Genomic DNA, 16,267 nt, shown 5'->3' with positions numbered 1-16,267 from the left:
CACACACCCAGGAATATCCAGACCAGCACCCAGCACTTGTTTTCCAAGTATGTAAAAGCTAAACTAATGTCTGTTTCCTCTTTGGGGCTTGATCAGGACGACCGTGATAGTAAAACGAGTTATCTACCCATTCTGTCATCTAATCTGAATTTACTGCACCTTTATCAATCATACATGACAGCTGATATTTTGACTGTATTTTCCAGTGAAAAATGACTTCACATTTGTGGAGAGTCAAAAGTGTCCCTTTCCGCAGTTCTTAATGTAATGTTAATCTAAGCCACGGAAACTTTCTAAATGCAAAAGGAGAGCATACGTCCTTCATATATAACCTGATTTTAAAGTGAAGCCCCTTTTTTGTGCTACATTCTGACTCCACAAGAGAGATTAGAGACAGCAAATGAGACATGGAGAGAGTCACAGGAAGGTAGAGGAGGGAGGAATAATTGGACAAAAAAGGATCAGGGATCACTGAAAGTGTGCAGTGTTGGAGGACAGATAGAGCCTGAAACTTGAGAGCCACTGTGCTCTGTGCTGTCATTTGTATGCTCAGCACACTGCACCCAGTGCAGGGACTCTCTTAGTCCTGTTTACATTTGTACACAGTTATTTATTCTGCTCTAATTCAACCTCTGTCATCCTGTGTGAGGGCTTGACTTCCTGCTCAGTTGTCCTGAAACACTGCAGCAGCACATGGGCTCACCTTTGCCAAGGATCCCGTCACTTGACATGCTGAGGACGAATAAATGCTGCATCCAAATGAGCACCAAGAACTGCAACCTCAAACAGCAGAACCATGCATATCTGTAATGTATTAGTCAGCAAGCACGCACACACCCTGATCATAGCACACACATACAGTACATGCATGCACAGTCAGCTGCAGGGATGTATGTATAGGACTATGCAGGTTCAGTGCAGGTATAACTTTTAACCCTCTTGTCACCAAGCTATAATAGGGCCTGACAGTAGGTAAAACATCCATATCTAAGCTATTAAGGTTCAGGCTCATTGTGTTTTTTTTCACGATATTAGTGGCATATCGTCAGCGCTACTGCTGGTCTTTAAGAAAATTGTATGTTCATATGATATGGCATATTACACCGAACAGTGATCACTCAACCAAATCATAAAAAAAAAAACACATAAATAACGAGCAGCTCTGCAGTAAATAGATAAATACCCTTATTAGAAATAAGAATTTCTTCCGTCTGACCCTTACCTGTATCGAAGTGAGAACTGAAGGCAAAACTGGGATTGAAAAAAGCCGAAGACATGACAATTACATGTAGAGGAAAGACCATCCTCCTCGTCGCGTTTCAGAAGACAGCAAATGCCTAACCGAAAACAAGGGTCAAAAAATAAATGCCTGACTCAGGTGCCTGTGTAATTTAAGCAGCCTAACCTCTAATAGAAGCAATAATGCGCAGCATTTTATTCTAGCACACCTCATGGAGAGCCCTCCGAAAATCCTGCTTCACCTTCAGCTCGAACAGACCTGGAGACAGATGTTGACAGTCGTTTCCATTTGACCACATCTGTGTGTTTACTTTTTTGACACTAAAATCATTCCACGCGCCTCCTTTCTTTTGGCTGTTTTTTTTTTTTGTTTTTTTTTTCTCTAACAGAATCAGTGCACCTACTCGGTCACCGGGTGAAACGCTTCTGTTATTTACACAGATTTTATACACTGTAAAATCTTGACTGCTCCAAACATTTGGAAATATCCCATGTGTGTTTCTTTCAGAATCAAACCCCGTAAACGCCCCGCCTTCTACTTCATGTAACATGCCAATTAATGGCAGAGCAGCTGATATGGTTTTAAAAAGATGCGACGGAGAGCGACGCGCATTTGCGATTCAGCTTCGGTAGAGAAAGGCTGAGCGACATCTTGCACCAGTGTCAAGTGAAGCGGTTTATAGAAGTACATCCGTTTCAGACTTTCAGAATAACAACTCAATCACACAGTTTCTCTGAAAGACTTATTTTTACTTTTATTTTAATTGCAGAATCAACTCGACTTCAGTAGTGTTCCGGGGTTCTCTGCCGCTCTTGACGCAGTCGTTTCTTAAATAAAAATGCTGGTAGAGCAAGCGCGCGCCTGTTCGCGCACAGCTTTGTAGCACTGAGTCATTAGCAGCACTAAATATCTGAAAACGTTTTAACCTCATTTGAAGTCACTTGCATCACTTTACACCCTATTTTGATATCTCACAAATTGTTTCCAGGAGCAGGAAAAGAAACAGACTGACCATCCCACAAATCGAGATCGATTTAAAGGGCATGGTGTGGCGATCCGGGTTAACTGGGCCAGTACCTCAGTCTGTCATGATTAGGGTCTGTCACTGTTTGATCAGTGCTGGCAGTGGAAGTCACAGTCTGTAAAGTATTATTATTATTATCATTTACTAAATTTCGTGAAAGTAGCAAATGAATATTGAGTCTGGATTCCGTGGAGCTTCAGATTTGTGCTTGTTCGGGATTATTTATTTATTTATTTTTGTAAATTTGTCACACTTAAATGTTTCAGATGATCAAACAAATTTGAGTATTAGAGAAAGATAAACCGTGGAAACACAAAATGTAGCTTTTAAATGATCATTTCATTTATTAATCTAAAATATAAACCTATCTGTCCCTGTAGGAAAGTAACTGTTTAAGGTCATGCCAAACTGATTTAAGTCTGGACTTTGACTAGGTCACTCCAAAACTTTTTTTTTTTTTTTCTTGGAATAATTTTGGTTGGCCGGGCACTCCAGGGAAGGTTCACCGTTGTTCCAGGTTCTCTTCATTTGTGGATAATGACTCTCACCGTGGTTCGCTGGAGTCCCAAAGCCTCAGGAATGGCTTTGTAACCAATAATTCAGAAAGAAAGGCGGCATGTACCTTAGCGCCTCATTCTCTCTGTCACCACCAGGTGGCAAAGCGCAAACGCCACTGCATGTGAAAAAGATTTATTGATGCTTTATTTCTCGTTGTTAGTTGTTTCAAGCAGAGCGACACTTTAGTAAACTGCCCTGATTATCTTAAGCAGCAAAATAAAAACAGACCATTGGTACAATGCAATTTCACAATATATTTTGGTCAATTTGTGGCACTTTCTTTAAATTTCATCTTCCTCCTCCTCTTCTTCTTCTTCTTTCATTATTATTCTGCTATAATTATGTTTTTTAGGCACTACTGGATTGCAGTATATTAGGGGGGAAATTGTCAGTAGATTGTGTTGTTATTCTCCTGAAAGTACACTAGAGAGCAGCACTTTACTAATATAGTGAGGTAACTTTTGATGCAACCCCTGGGCTTCTGGGCAATAGTTGTCTCCTTTTTTATTCATTATCTTTGTGCTTTGCTTGCTCCTGCAGTTGCTGATTTGAGGGTGATTAGATGAATGAGTTATGCCTGGGCCCAGTGTGTTCTACTTTAGAAGCTCCCTACTTGCTGCCCTCTCTCCATGTCTTGAGAGAGAAGACTCTCCTCTGCCTGGCTCTGCTGCAGCATGCTCTTTCAAATCAGTTATCTTCAGTCCAATCCAGGTTTATTTATACAGTGTCAAATCACAACAACAGTCAGCTCAAGGTACTTTCTACTGTAAGCTAACCACCCTACAGCATCTGGGAGAAGACTTCCAACAATCAACAAAACCTCTATGAACAAAAACTTTGCAATGGTGGGGAGGGAAAAACTCCCTCTTTAACTGGAAGAAACATCCAGCCAAACCAGGCCCAGGAAGAGAGAGACAGGACAAAACACAAACTATGGGGGAGCGCAAACAAAATGTTATGACATGCTTCTGAGGTATATAAACATAGGAAATGAAAAGAGGTGAGTAGAGAAGGAATGCTCAGTGTACCATAGTGTATCACATGAAGTCACACAGCAGTCTGGGCCTATAGCAGCATAAAGGTTCAGGTTCAGGCTCACTTAATCCAGTTCTAACTATATGCTTTATCCAAAAAAAAAGTTTTGAGTCTAATCTTAAAAGTAGGATTCTGCTGAATCCAAACTGGGAGCTGATTCCACAGGTGAGGAGCCTGATAGCTGAAGGCTCTGCATCTTGGGAACTACAAGTAATCCTGCACCTTTTTTTCCTTTTTTTTTTTGCAAAAAAAGTGAAGTGCTCTGCTAAGATAATAGAACATTGTGGCCTGTGATACACATCCTTTTTATTAGGGATACACTGATCATATTTAAAATTATATATTAATTAATGATAAGATGTCTTTGAACAGTCATCTGCTTGTCTGATTGTCCAATATTCTCCTTTTTTCTAAAGATTTACAAACTGTCATTAAAAACACTGGCACATCATCAGTTCTGATTCAACTCTTAAATGTTTTAACGCAACACTCCGCATAGTCTATAAAAGACCATCTAATTTAAAAAAATGATTTAGTGAGCGCTTGTCCTCTGATTTCTAAACCCTCTCATTTCTTAAACTCAATCCCATCTGGCAATTACCATTGTGGACATCGCACAAAGTGTAACTTTACTCATAAAACCAAAACTTTCAACCATCCTCGGTCAGGTAAAGTTTTCAACATCAGAGGCGTTGTTACATGCCAGACTAGTAATGTTATCTATCTGCTTAAATGTCCATGCAGTCTGGCTTATGTAGGTAAAACCACTAGACCATTAATAATCCGACTGTCTGAACATCGTTCAAATATTCGGAATCACGATACAAAAAATTCTGTTGCTATTCATTTTATGCAAGCCTCACATAATGTCTCTGCCCTTCACTACTGCAAGACTGAAGTTAAACCACAATGTCGTGGTGATGATGTTAATTCTCTTCTATTGAAGAGAGAAGCCTTTTGGATTTATACCTTAAACACATGGCACATGGTGGACTGAATGAAGATTTTGATTTGAGACCCTTTCTATAATCGTGTTGATTGGGTTTATATGGGTCTTTTTGCCATTATTATTCCTTGATTTTCTCTTTGTAATATGTCTTATATCTCTTTGTATATTTCCTATATTTTTCTAATATTGATATTACAATTTTTCCATATTGCATTTCTATATGCACTGTTTTTACATTTGTATTATATTTCTGCCTATATACAATTGTCTTTTAGACTTGCAGGTTACTCGTTAAGGTTTGTCACTATAGTCTATCTCACCTGTAGTATTATTCCTTTTATATACTTATATATCTTACATGATTTGATTTATGCTTTTGCTTTTTCCATGTTTGTATATAATCATATGAATTTCTTACAGTATTTTATAATACCACTGCTCAGACTCCTTACCTGATTGTTTATTGCATTCATGTGTTTTATTGGATGCTGCTGTTTTTCGTTTCTATTTTTTTCCTTTTTTGGGCCGTAGACACCCTCAAACACCCTGTCAAATGGGCGCATATGAATAACGTATTTCCTGTAAATTGTTAAGTCTGAAGAAGGGCAGCTGTAGCTCAAAACTTTACATCATTGAAGGTTTTTGTGTTAAACTTTTTTTATTCAGGAGCTCCATTTTGGTGTGCGGACTTCCTTTTGGCTTTGTACATGTTTGTTCCAGCATCCTTTTTGATCACTTTGGATTGTGCGTGTCTTCATCACTTTAGATATAATCATGTTTCACTCGCTGGCAGAGTTGCCCTTAACATAAATTCACAGTTATATTTACTAAAGAGCACACAGAGGAGGAGAATTTAACTGTAACCTTGTAACTTTTTAAAATGTTTTGTCTTATCAATTAATTAATCAAATAATTAAATCATGGCAATGCATGCTATGCCATATTTGCACACTAGAGAGCATCATTTCATAATTCTGCCTCAGTACAGAGAGGAACAAGAGTCACTGATTTAACGTATGTGTTGTCAACTTTAAACAAAATCTTCACACTCAGTTAGTGAAGCATCACCTCTCCACTCCTCCCTCTCTTCCTTCCCAGGATGCGCCTGCAGGTCTCAGTATCTCATTTATAACTTTAAGAAGAATCAGCTCTCTGTACAATGAGATGAAACACCGCCTGACTGGAAATGTTTTAGTTACTTTTATTTGGTCGTTCATAGACAGTTAGCTGAATAGTGTTTCATTTTGACTAAACACAAATGAATCAGTACACTGAGAGATAAAGCTGAAATTATCTACTTGATGTTCAGAAATTTTTAAATCCAACTATGATTCTTTCAAAAAGTGCTTAATACACCAGAAATTTTGTCTCATTTTGGATGTGAAGACAGTAACCAGCCTACAACGAGAAGAAAAAGTAAATATAAAAAGATAAAAGCTGTAAGATGATGATGTTTTAATAGGATGACACATGAGAAATCACTAACACAAATGATTCTAAACACAGACATGAAAAAAAAATAAACAAAAGAAAAAACAACAAAACCAAAGAAAACAAGGTAAAAAACAAACACAGAAAGAAAACAAGAACAAAAAACAAATCCAAAGCTCCTCCTCCTCCTGCTCGTGGTTTTAAATTGCTCTTCTGGCACCTTCACTCCAATCAGTTCTTTGCTGACATGGAGAACATGCTGGTGACTCTCTGTGCTCTCATCACTGCTCTAACATGTAAACACTTACTTACACTTTTATAGGAGACACAGTGTAGATTATACCTCATGTTAGATTTAAATGTCAGTGTGTTTCTCTTGACTCCATGTCTTCTTGTTGTCTGCAGGTGTGAGTGGTGTGACGGTGGTGACACAGAAACCTGTTGTATCAGTGAGGAGAGGAGAGACAGTCACCATAGACTGTAACCTGGGGACTGTTGAAAACTATGCTGCTGCTTGGCATAAACAGATTCCAGGAGGAGCTCCTCAGCATGTGGTGAGGATGTATCATAGCTGGAGTTCTCCAGAATATGGCTCTGGGTTCTCGTCTCCAAAATTCACATCAACCTATCAGTCAAGAACAGATTATCGTTTAATTATCAACAATGTGGAGGAGGGAGACTCTGCAGTCTATTACTGTCAGACATGGGACGGCTCTGCTAATAGTGGAGTATCACAGTGATTTACACTGTGACAAAAACCTCCTCACTGATACTTCTGCTTTTTCAGACTGTCACACATGCTGATAACAGGCCCATATAAACAAGATCACTGTAACCCCACCACCTTCAAATGGTGTGTTATTAAAGACTGAATTGCTTGTTTTGATTTAATTTAACACTCATCATTGAAAATTATGAAAAAGAAAGAAAAAATGCACATCTGATTCAGTCACAACAACTCAAATTAACATACACACTTAAGGCTGACCAAAACACAATACTGTATGTTTCAACATGTTAGCCTTAAGTAATGGAAATTGGATAGACACTAGTTTCAGTTATTAAATAGTGATGACGTTATATCCAGCATGAAACATGACAATAATCATAGTACACTAATCCTTTTTACTGTTTCACAATAAAGATAATACAAAGCTTAAAAAAAGTTCTTCATATGTAGGTAAAACAAACTAAGTCAAAGTTTGGATTAATCAAAAACACGTCTGTAAGATATGAACATGTGTGATGTGAATTTGAATGAAAGCAATTCTGCTGAATCTTCTCTTATTTGGGATTTCTTCTATCCAGTGTCATTAAAAATTCACATTTTGGGATAAAAACCTTTCACACAGTTTCTCTAGGTCAAAAAAATGCAGGAAGTGGTTTTACGAAACCTGCTGTATCAGTGAGGAGTGATTATGGGGAAGACACGCGGGAAATAGCGACAGGCCGGGACTCAAGCCTGTGCCACCCACACCGAACACGGCATATGTATATGGTCACCTGCTCAACCTCTGAGCCACCCCGGCGCCCCGATGAGTTCCTTCTTTTGTCCTGAGCTTTTATTATGGCTCAAGTTCTCGATATTATTGCTCTGCCCAGATGAAAACCCAGCTGGGTTTTCATCTTCATCTTTCATCTTCAAAACAAAATCAAATATACTCATCAGTTAATGTCAGATTGTAGTTTGATCATCAACAGTGTGGAGGAAAGAGACTCAGCAGTCTATTACTGTGATACATGGGATGGCTGTGTTGATGTGACAAAAACCTCTTCACTATACTTCCGGTTTTTGACACTCTTCCACATGCAGATAACAGAGCCATCAACTAACTCCACCACCAACAGTGATCAAGCTTATTAAAACTGATGTGATCTTTTTTGGATTCAGGGTAACATTCATGCACGCCTCATTCATCCACTCCTTTTCATTCTTAAACAAAGCTTGAATAGACAGTAGTTTCAATGCCGGTATTGAGATAACTGTTACATTCCACTTACAGTAAAACTGATAGATTACATAAATCCTATTTATTTTTTCATCGTATGGTTAACTTATAGGTAGTTTTAAAAAGTTTGATATGTGGACTTAAGAAAGAAAATACAGACACGTGAGGATAAGGACATTAGAACTGAGTATTTGTTTTATTCATAAACTGCTTTTTCAAATGCATTGTTTATTTCAGATGTGGCTGTGAAATATGAATATGTGTATGTGTGTTCTTCTGGTTCCATGTATTCCCTTTGAGTCCTAGTTCCCAGTTTGTTTAGCTGCTGACCTGCTCCATGTTTATTTAAGTCTTAGGTTTGCCAGCAAATAAAGCTGAGTTTTAAGTGTATGTCCTGTTTCCTGAGTCCTGAATTGGGGCCCTTTCCTGCCTGCCACACAGCCAGTCCTTGACAGTATCCTTCAGTTAAAGAAAGAAAAACCCACAATGCTCTCTGAAATAACTTGAAACTGACAAAAGTAATAAGAAATAAAAATTTACTGAAAATTAATTAATGAAAATCAGACATTGTTTTCGAATTGTGGTTCAACAGAGTACTTGATGTATTTTTTTTTTTAATTGTCAGTTTCAATTCATTTCTGTGACCACTGTGAGGTTTTCTTTATTAACCAGAAGGGTACCAACAATTTTGTCCACATCTGTGCGTAGATGTATAACCATTATGGGTCATTCTTCTAACTGGCATGTACAGTATTAGTATACTGACACATTACAACCATTGCAGCAGTGTATGGCTCTGTTTAACATATAAAAGAAGGACTTTAAATCTTTTTTTATGACGCAAGGCCAATTTGATACCCGTGAGATCGTGCCTCTTTTGACTGACAAACAGTGGAGCAAAGAGTCCCACATAAAAATAGATGTAGTGTGCCCATCACTCATTCATTCCTACAGTCAGCAAACAGAACGTATTGTTCTTTCTGGCGTGCTGGGTCTCATGAACAAGACCCCCCAGCAAGGTCAAGGGGATGGCACTTTACCCTGCTTGTATACATTCTTGTCCATCTCAGACTGCTGGATTGTCTATAAGAGAGACTATGCTATACTGAACAAGAAGCCAATCTCTCTTAACAGGTCTCACCCATAATGTGAAGCAAGTCAGTATGCCAGACCTTAAAGCTGACTGACCAGCATCCTCTCTTCATCGGTCTCTTCAGTGTGACAGACTGGATGGTGCTACCTCTGTCCAAAGAGTGTGTCGAGGTGGAAATCCCAGATGTGTAACATTCAAGAGCACCAACAGAGCTTTGCAACAGACCACCAGGAATAAAGGAGGTCTAATGCCCCAAACCATGCTGTTGTAGGTGGTTCTGCTGCATTGCCACATATTTGAAGAAGACTTATGGCTTTTGCTGAGGATCTGTAAAATCTTTGTTGCACTGTGTTAAACAATAACTGCATTCTATTGTATAATATTTCTCTTGTGAGTCGATATAATCATGTCTCACTCACTGTCAGAGTTGCCCTTAACATAAATTCAATTATATTTACTAATGAGTACATAGAGGAGGAGAATTTAACTATAACCAAACCACTTTTGAAATATTTTGTCTTATCAATTAATTAATCAAATAATTAAATTGTGACAATGCATGCTATGCCATATTTGCACACTAGAGAGCATCATTTCATAATTCTGCCTCAGTACAGAAAGGAACAAGAGTCACTGATTTAACGTATGTGTTGTCAACTTTAAACTAAATCTTCACACTCAGTTAGTGAAGCATCACCTCTCCACTCCTCCCTCTCTTCCTTCCCAGGATGCACCTGCAGGTCTCAGTATCTCATTTATAACTCTAAGAAGAATCAGCTCTCTGTACAATGAGATGAAACACCGCCTGACTGGAAATGTTTTTAATTACTTTTATTTGGTCATTCATAGACAGTTAGCTGAATAGTGTTTCATTTTGACTAAACACAAATGAATCAGTACACTGAGAGCTAAAGCTGAAATTATCTACTTGATGTTCAGAAATTTTTAAATCCAACTATGATTCTTTCAAAAAGTGCTTAATACACCAGAAATTTTGTCTCATTTTGGATGTGAAGACAGTAACCAGCCTACAACGAGAAGAAAAAGTAAATATAAAAAGATAAAAGCTGTACGATGATGATGTTGTAATAGGATGACACATGAGAAATCACTAACACAAATGATTATAAACACAGACATGAAAAAAACTAAACAAAAGAAAACAAGGTAAAAAACAAACACAGAAAGAAAACAAGAACAAAAACAAATCCAAAGCTCCTCCTCCTCCTGCTCGTGGTTTTAAATTGCTCTTCTGGCACCTTCACTCCAATCAGTTCTTTGCTGACATGGAGAACATGCTGGTGACTCTCTGTGCTCTCATCACTGCTCTAACATGTAAACACTTACTTACACTTTTATAGGCGACACAGTGTAGATTATACCTCATGTTAGATTTAAATGTCAGTGTGTTTCTCTTGACTCCATGTCTTCTTGTTGTCTGCAGGTGTGAGTGGTGTGACGGTGCTGACACAGAAACCTGTTGTATCAGTGAGGAGAGGAGAGACAGCCACCATGGACTGTAACCTGGGGACTGGTACTAATGCTGCTGCTTGGCATAAACAGATTCCAGGAGGAGCTCCTCAGCATGTGGTGAGGATGCATCATAGCTGGAGGTCTCCAAGCTATGGCTCTGGGTTCTCGTCTCCAAAATTCACATCAACCAGTCAGTCAAGAACAGATTATCGTTTGATCATCAACAATGTGGAGGAGGGAGACTCTGCAGTCTATTACTGTAAAACATTGGACAGCTCTGTTAATGAGTACGTACCACAGTGATCTAAATTTAACTTACAGCTTAGAGCAAATAGTCCTTAGAATGCAGCTAAACAACAATACAAAGCTACACTGAAATTAGATCATCTAGATTGAGAACTTGTTTGAAGCTGTTGTTCCACCCACAGTGGTTTTCAGTCATTGTGTAGTGGACAGAGGTGCACACTTTTCTTGGAGTCGCTGAATAGACAACAGCACAGGTCAGTCTGTTCTTTCTGTATGCCAAAGCAGGGAGCTCTGGATGGGAGTGTCTCACAGTGTAAGGGCACTGCAGTTGGTGGTGCTTCACAATAGGATGGCTTTTGATCAATTCATCACTGCTTTAGAGGGCATGTGCGTTATCGTTGACACTGACTGCTCTAAGTATATCCTGAATAATGACTCTGATGGACATGCTATTGATGAGAGAATTAGAAATATTACAAGAATGGTTAACCAATTTAGTTCCCACACATCTGGATTTTCTGACTGGTTATTCTCCCTATTTTCCAAGCTGGGACTCTGCTTTGGTCGGATTATGTGTTCCAGTGTTAATCGTGCCTATGATTCTGGCTTTTTTCTCTTCTGTTTAGTACCATGTTTTAAGTTAATGGTGATGAGACTGATTGATCATTTTATTTTGGGCCACTTGGTTCACAGTACAGTTGACTCCGAGTGACAGCCTCTAAGTGATGGGACCTCAAACCCTGATTGTATTCTATCTTATTTTGAGAATGAAAATATGGATGTGTGAGCATATGGACAGCATAAGACATCATCTATAAGCATTTGTTTCCTTTTTTTCCTTCCTAATTGAATGGGACAATGAGAAACTGTCCATAATTTATTTGCTTTGTGCAGTGTTGTAGTCAAGACCACCTAACCTGAGACTGAGACAAGACCAAGACTTTTAGGGTCTAAGACTGAGTCGAGAGCAAGACCGAGGGAGGGCGAGACCGAGACAAGACCAATTGAGTGATATTTCCAGAGCTGTGGTCTCGACTGGTCTTGAAATAAAATCCATGTTCCTCAGTATGTTCTGACATGGAGCTGGAGTTCTCCATACCATCGCTCTGGGTTCTTGTCTCCAAAATTCTTATCCACTCATCAGTGAACATCAGATTATCATTTGGTCATCAATAATGTGGAGCAGGGAGACTCTGAAATCTGTTGCTTTAAAACATGGGACAACTCCTTTGAGGAGGTATCTCTGTGATTTACACTGTGATAAAAACTTTCTCACTAATTTTGCTTTGTGAGGCTCTATCATTTACATATAATTAAGCCCTAAAGAATATCAGCATAACCATACCACCTAAAAATAATTTATTTTTTAACATTTAAAAACTTTTTAGGTGCATATCAACATTCATTGATAAAATTATAAAATAATATCTTGCCAAATGTTACTTTTAAGAAACAAAATCTTAAAACAAACAACATTGAAAACCTGAATAGTGACAACTGTTTTTATTTTCAGCTGCAGTAAATCTGACAGGAATCAGACCATTTGTTGTTATATCAGCTGAAGATTCAGTTATACACAGTTTAAGAGAAAGAGTCATTCATATGCATCTAAAACAGAGTCAAAATAAAGTGCACCATCAAATTCAGATTATCTCCAGAGAGACAGTCTTCCTTTTAGATCAGCTTGGATTCATCAAAAACACATTTGTAACATCAGCGTTTCCTTTCACTGCTGCTTCTTAATGTTTTTTTTCACACTTTGTGAATTTCTGGAAACTCTTTAATAACTTTTGTAGTTCAGTTCAGCTGTTTGTAGTCAGTTGTTTAGATGACCACAGATGACGGACAAATAAGTCAGAGTGTCATGAGCCCTCAAAAGCTCTAAAATTGACATTTGTGCACACACACACACACACACACACACACACACACACACACACACACACACACACACACACACACACACACACACACACACACACACACACACGAGTTCTCCTGGTTTAATCTACATTATCTATAGGCACTGAATATAACCAATCAGAAATGATGCCTCATTAAGAAGGAAATGAACAAAGTAACCAATCAACAGCCAGAAGGAAAAAAAACAACAACACCTCCTCCTCCTGTTAGTTGTATTTAACAGCTCCTCCAGCATCTGCTGTTCTCACATTCAGTTCTTAGCCCAAACTGACATCATGCTGGTGACTCTCTGCGCTCTCATCACTGCTCTAACATGTAAACAGTCTCATTTATAATATAGACTAGACTGCATTTAATGTTCATCTGTCAGTGTGTTTCTCTTGACTCCATGTCTTTGTGTTGTTTGCAGGTGTGAGTGGTGTGACGTTGCTGACACAGAAACCTGTTGTATCAGTGAGGAGAGGAGAGACAGCCACCATGGACTGTAACCTGGGGACTAGTACTAATATTGCTTGTTGGTACAAACAGATTCCAGGAGGAGTTCCTCAGTTTGTGCTGAGCATGTATCATGGCTGGAGTTCTCCAAGCTATGGCTCTGGGTTCTCTTCTCCAAAATTCACATCCACTCATCAGTCAACATCAGATTATCGTTTAATCATCAGCAATGTGGAGGAGGGAGACTCTGCAGTCTATTACTGTCACACATGGGATAACTCTGCTAAGCAGGACGTATCACAGTGATTTACACTGTGACAAAAACCTCCTCACTATTGCTTCACTATTTGAGTCTCTTTAAAAAGCATACAACAAACAAAAGTGTAAAGCCACCATCTAGATGAATTGCTAATTTTGATTTATTTTGACATTCATCAGTAAAATATAAAAACACAAAGTTCCACAATATGCAATTCTCATTCACCCACAACAACTTAAATTATTATCCAAACCCAGCTGTTTATTCTACCCAGTGTCTTTGTAAGCTCAAATATCTTTCTCTTCTCTATTATTATCCTGCTTACATCTCAGTTAGAAAGTGAGGGACAGTTACACCACACACTGACAACAATTTTTCATCACTGCTGTAACATATAAGATCATCTTCTCATCCCTTCTACAGTTTTGGGACAAAAATAATTCACTTGTGTGTTTTCTGTTTTGTTGGCTGATGTTGATGCAGTGATAGTATTGACACAGATGTCTGCTGTCCAGGGATGACTTTGTAGAGGCGGCCATGGAGCAGTGATTCAGACTGTTACAAAGAGCTGAATAAGAGATATTACAGCTTTTAAGGATTCTGGACAACATTTTACATTTCCAGTCATTTACAGCATTGTTCTGAAATATAAACAGACTGATGAAAGGAATGAGATGTTGACAGTGAAAGTTGGTCTCAACAGGATGTTTCAGTTCCTCTGCCCTCATTAGTGAGAGTCAGGAGGTTTTTGTACAGCCATGAGTACAAACTGAATCACTGTGGTATTTGGACAAGGAACCAAGCTGACTGTGACAAGTAAGTACTTTTTTAACTGAAACAGGAGAGATTTTTATGATAATTTACTGATGATTAACTGTTTATGACTTGATTTCTTATGTTTGACAGTATTTAGGTTTAGAGCAATTTTTGCTGTTGATATGAGAGCTTTGATATCAAACTGAGCTTTGCTTTTTAACAGATTACAACATTTGAAAAGTTCTGAGTATTTATTTACAGCACGTAGAAAGAGATATGGACCAGTTTGAAAAAGATTATTCTTCTTAAATAAAAATATTACTTATTTTGGAGGTTACATGTTTAAGAAAAACTTTATAAATTACAGCCTATTTTATCTTCTCTCAGTAGTTACTTTATTTTACTAACTTAAAAAATCAAGTTTAAGCTCATGTTTTTACATGAATCTGATTTCATTTCAAAACTAATCTATTGTGTCTGAAGTTTGCAATAACTGGCATCATTGATTTTACAGAGATCACAATAACCTGACTGATGTTGTAGGAGATCATTTCAATGCATTTTGGAGTATTTTAATATGGTTAATATTCACATGTTTGAAAAATGCATTTTCTACCACTGTAGACGATATTTCTACTTATTTTGGGAAGTATTATTTGTCCACTTTTCTCATTTTTATTGATTCATTTCCATTATTTCCCTGATTGTCCTTCTATGTATTTTCAGGCTCCAGCCTCCCTGCTCCTGTCCTCACAGTCTTCCCTCCGTCCAGTGCTGAGCTCCAGTCCATCAAAGCCACTCTGGTCTGTCTGTCCAGTCAGTCTGGACCTTTTGCAGATGTGACCTGGTCGGCTGCTGGGAGTCCAGTGAGCAGTGGGATCTCTACCAGCACTGCTGTTCAGAGACCAGACCACACTTTCCAAATCAGCAGCTCTCTGACCATCCAGACATCAGACTGGAACATGGATAAGGTTTACACATGTAAAGTGTCTTTGGGCTCCCAGACTTCAGAGAAAACCATCCAGAAGTCAGGATGTCCCACTGAATAGTAGAGGACCAGAATGAGCATTTAAAATCTGCTTTTTTACTGCTTTCATGTTTGCTAGAATGTTTTCATGTTGGAAATCAGGATAAAACAAAGCTTTAAGCCATGAGTCTGTTTTCTTGTCATTACTGGACAGTATCAGGAATTCATATTTTGCTCTTTTTAACTCAATAAAAAGCAACATGTTTAAAATATTTATGCTCTTCTTTTTTCAGTTTCTTGAATGTTTCACTCATTTTCACACTTTCCACCATTTCCAGTGTATTTTGCTGGATGTATATATGTATTGTTTGAAATGCCATCATTTACATTTTAATACTTATATTAGTGTCATGCTTTGTGCAGCAATCAGAGGACTTAATTTAATTTGTACATGTATTTTTATAGCTTTATATAATTACAAAAATCTTAAACTATTAATTATATAAATCTTCTCTTTCTTTCTTGTTGTTTTCCTCTTTAGAATAGTTTGAAGAACATGTTTTGTTTGTCACAGTATAATATGCAAGAGCTGCACATTAGAGAGCAATGTTTCATAAGCTTAGATGAGCAAACGAAGGTCAAAGTCATAATGAAATGACATGTTGATTCTAACCCTGCATTCATTTGCATCCTCAGTCAGTGAAGCATCACCTCTCTACTTCTGCCTCTCTTCTTTCTCAGGATGCAGCTGCATGAGTGCGTTTATTATTTATAGGTGCATGTAAATGAAGAACTGTCAGCTTTCTGTAAATGAAGAATAAACTCCTCACAGGTGGAAATGTTTTAACAAGACTAATTTGGAAGCACAAATTTATCTCTCTTTAAATACACAACTGAGTTTCATCTGTCAATATTTAGGCGAGATTATC

General features: G+C 38.1%; 2 protein-coding genes across 3 annotated transcripts in view; one reads left to right on the top strand and one right to left on the bottom strand.

Annotated features, from left to right (window-relative positions):
- aatka (apoptosis-associated tyrosine kinase a) overlaps window positions 1-1,589 on the bottom strand; it is a 30,006-nt gene extending 28,417 nt beyond the window's left edge. Inside the window, exons 1-2 of the mRNA XM_030735701.1 lie at window positions 1,449-1,589; window positions 1,223-1,337 (exon numbers count right to left, since the gene is read on the bottom strand). Of these exons, the coding sequence (XP_030591561.1) occupies window positions 1,223-1,304 (82 nt within the window). The 5' untranslated portion in view covers window positions 1,305-1,337; window positions 1,449-1,589. The remainder of the gene's footprint in view (window positions 1-1,222; window positions 1,338-1,448) is intronic.
- A 4,895-nt stretch (window positions 1,590-6,484) lies between these two features.
- On the top strand, window positions 6,485-15,612 carry LOC115784178 (immunoglobulin lambda-1 light chain-like). Of its 2 annotated transcripts, none has more exons than XM_030735293.1 (4): window positions 6,485-6,533; window positions 6,643-6,965; window positions 14,398-14,431; window positions 15,098-15,612. In XM_030735293.1, the coding sequence occupies exons 1-4, from the start codon at window positions 6,485-6,487 to the stop codon at window positions 15,418-15,420; spliced, it is 729 nt and encodes a 242-aa protein (XP_030591153.1). In that variant the 3' UTR covers window positions 15,421-15,612. The 2 variants fall into 2 exon arrangements, with proteins under 2 accessions (XP_030591153.1, XP_030591154.1); XM_030735294.1 differs by lacking the exons at window positions 6,485-6,533; window positions 6,643-6,965 and adding exons at window positions 13,174-13,236; window positions 13,331-13,650.
- Window positions 15,613-16,267: the final 655 nt, after the last annotated feature.

This window comes from Archocentrus centrarchus, chromosome 8, assembly GCF_007364275.1.
Source record: "Archocentrus centrarchus isolate MPI-CPG fArcCen1 chromosome 8, fArcCen1, whole genome shotgun sequence".
Lineage (NCBI taxonomy): Eukaryota > Metazoa > Chordata > Actinopteri > Cichliformes > Cichlidae > Archocentrus > Archocentrus centrarchus.
This window is presented reverse-complemented; position numbering and strand designations above follow the sequence as displayed.

Bases quoted from the DNA above. Each gene is read 5' to 3' on its own strand.
- LOC115784178 (XM_030735293.1), top strand. From the start codon at position 6,485: ATGGAGAACATGCTGGTGACTCTCTGTGCTCTCATCACTGCTCTAACA. The intron at 6,966-14,397 runs GTATCACAGTGA...TGAATCACTGTG, and splicing joins ACGGCTCTGCTAATAGTGGA to GTATTTGGACAAGGAACCAA. The intron at 14,432-15,097 runs GTAAGTACTTTT...ATGTATTTTCAG, and splicing joins AACCAAGCTGACTGTGACAA to GCTCCAGCCTCCCTGCTCCT.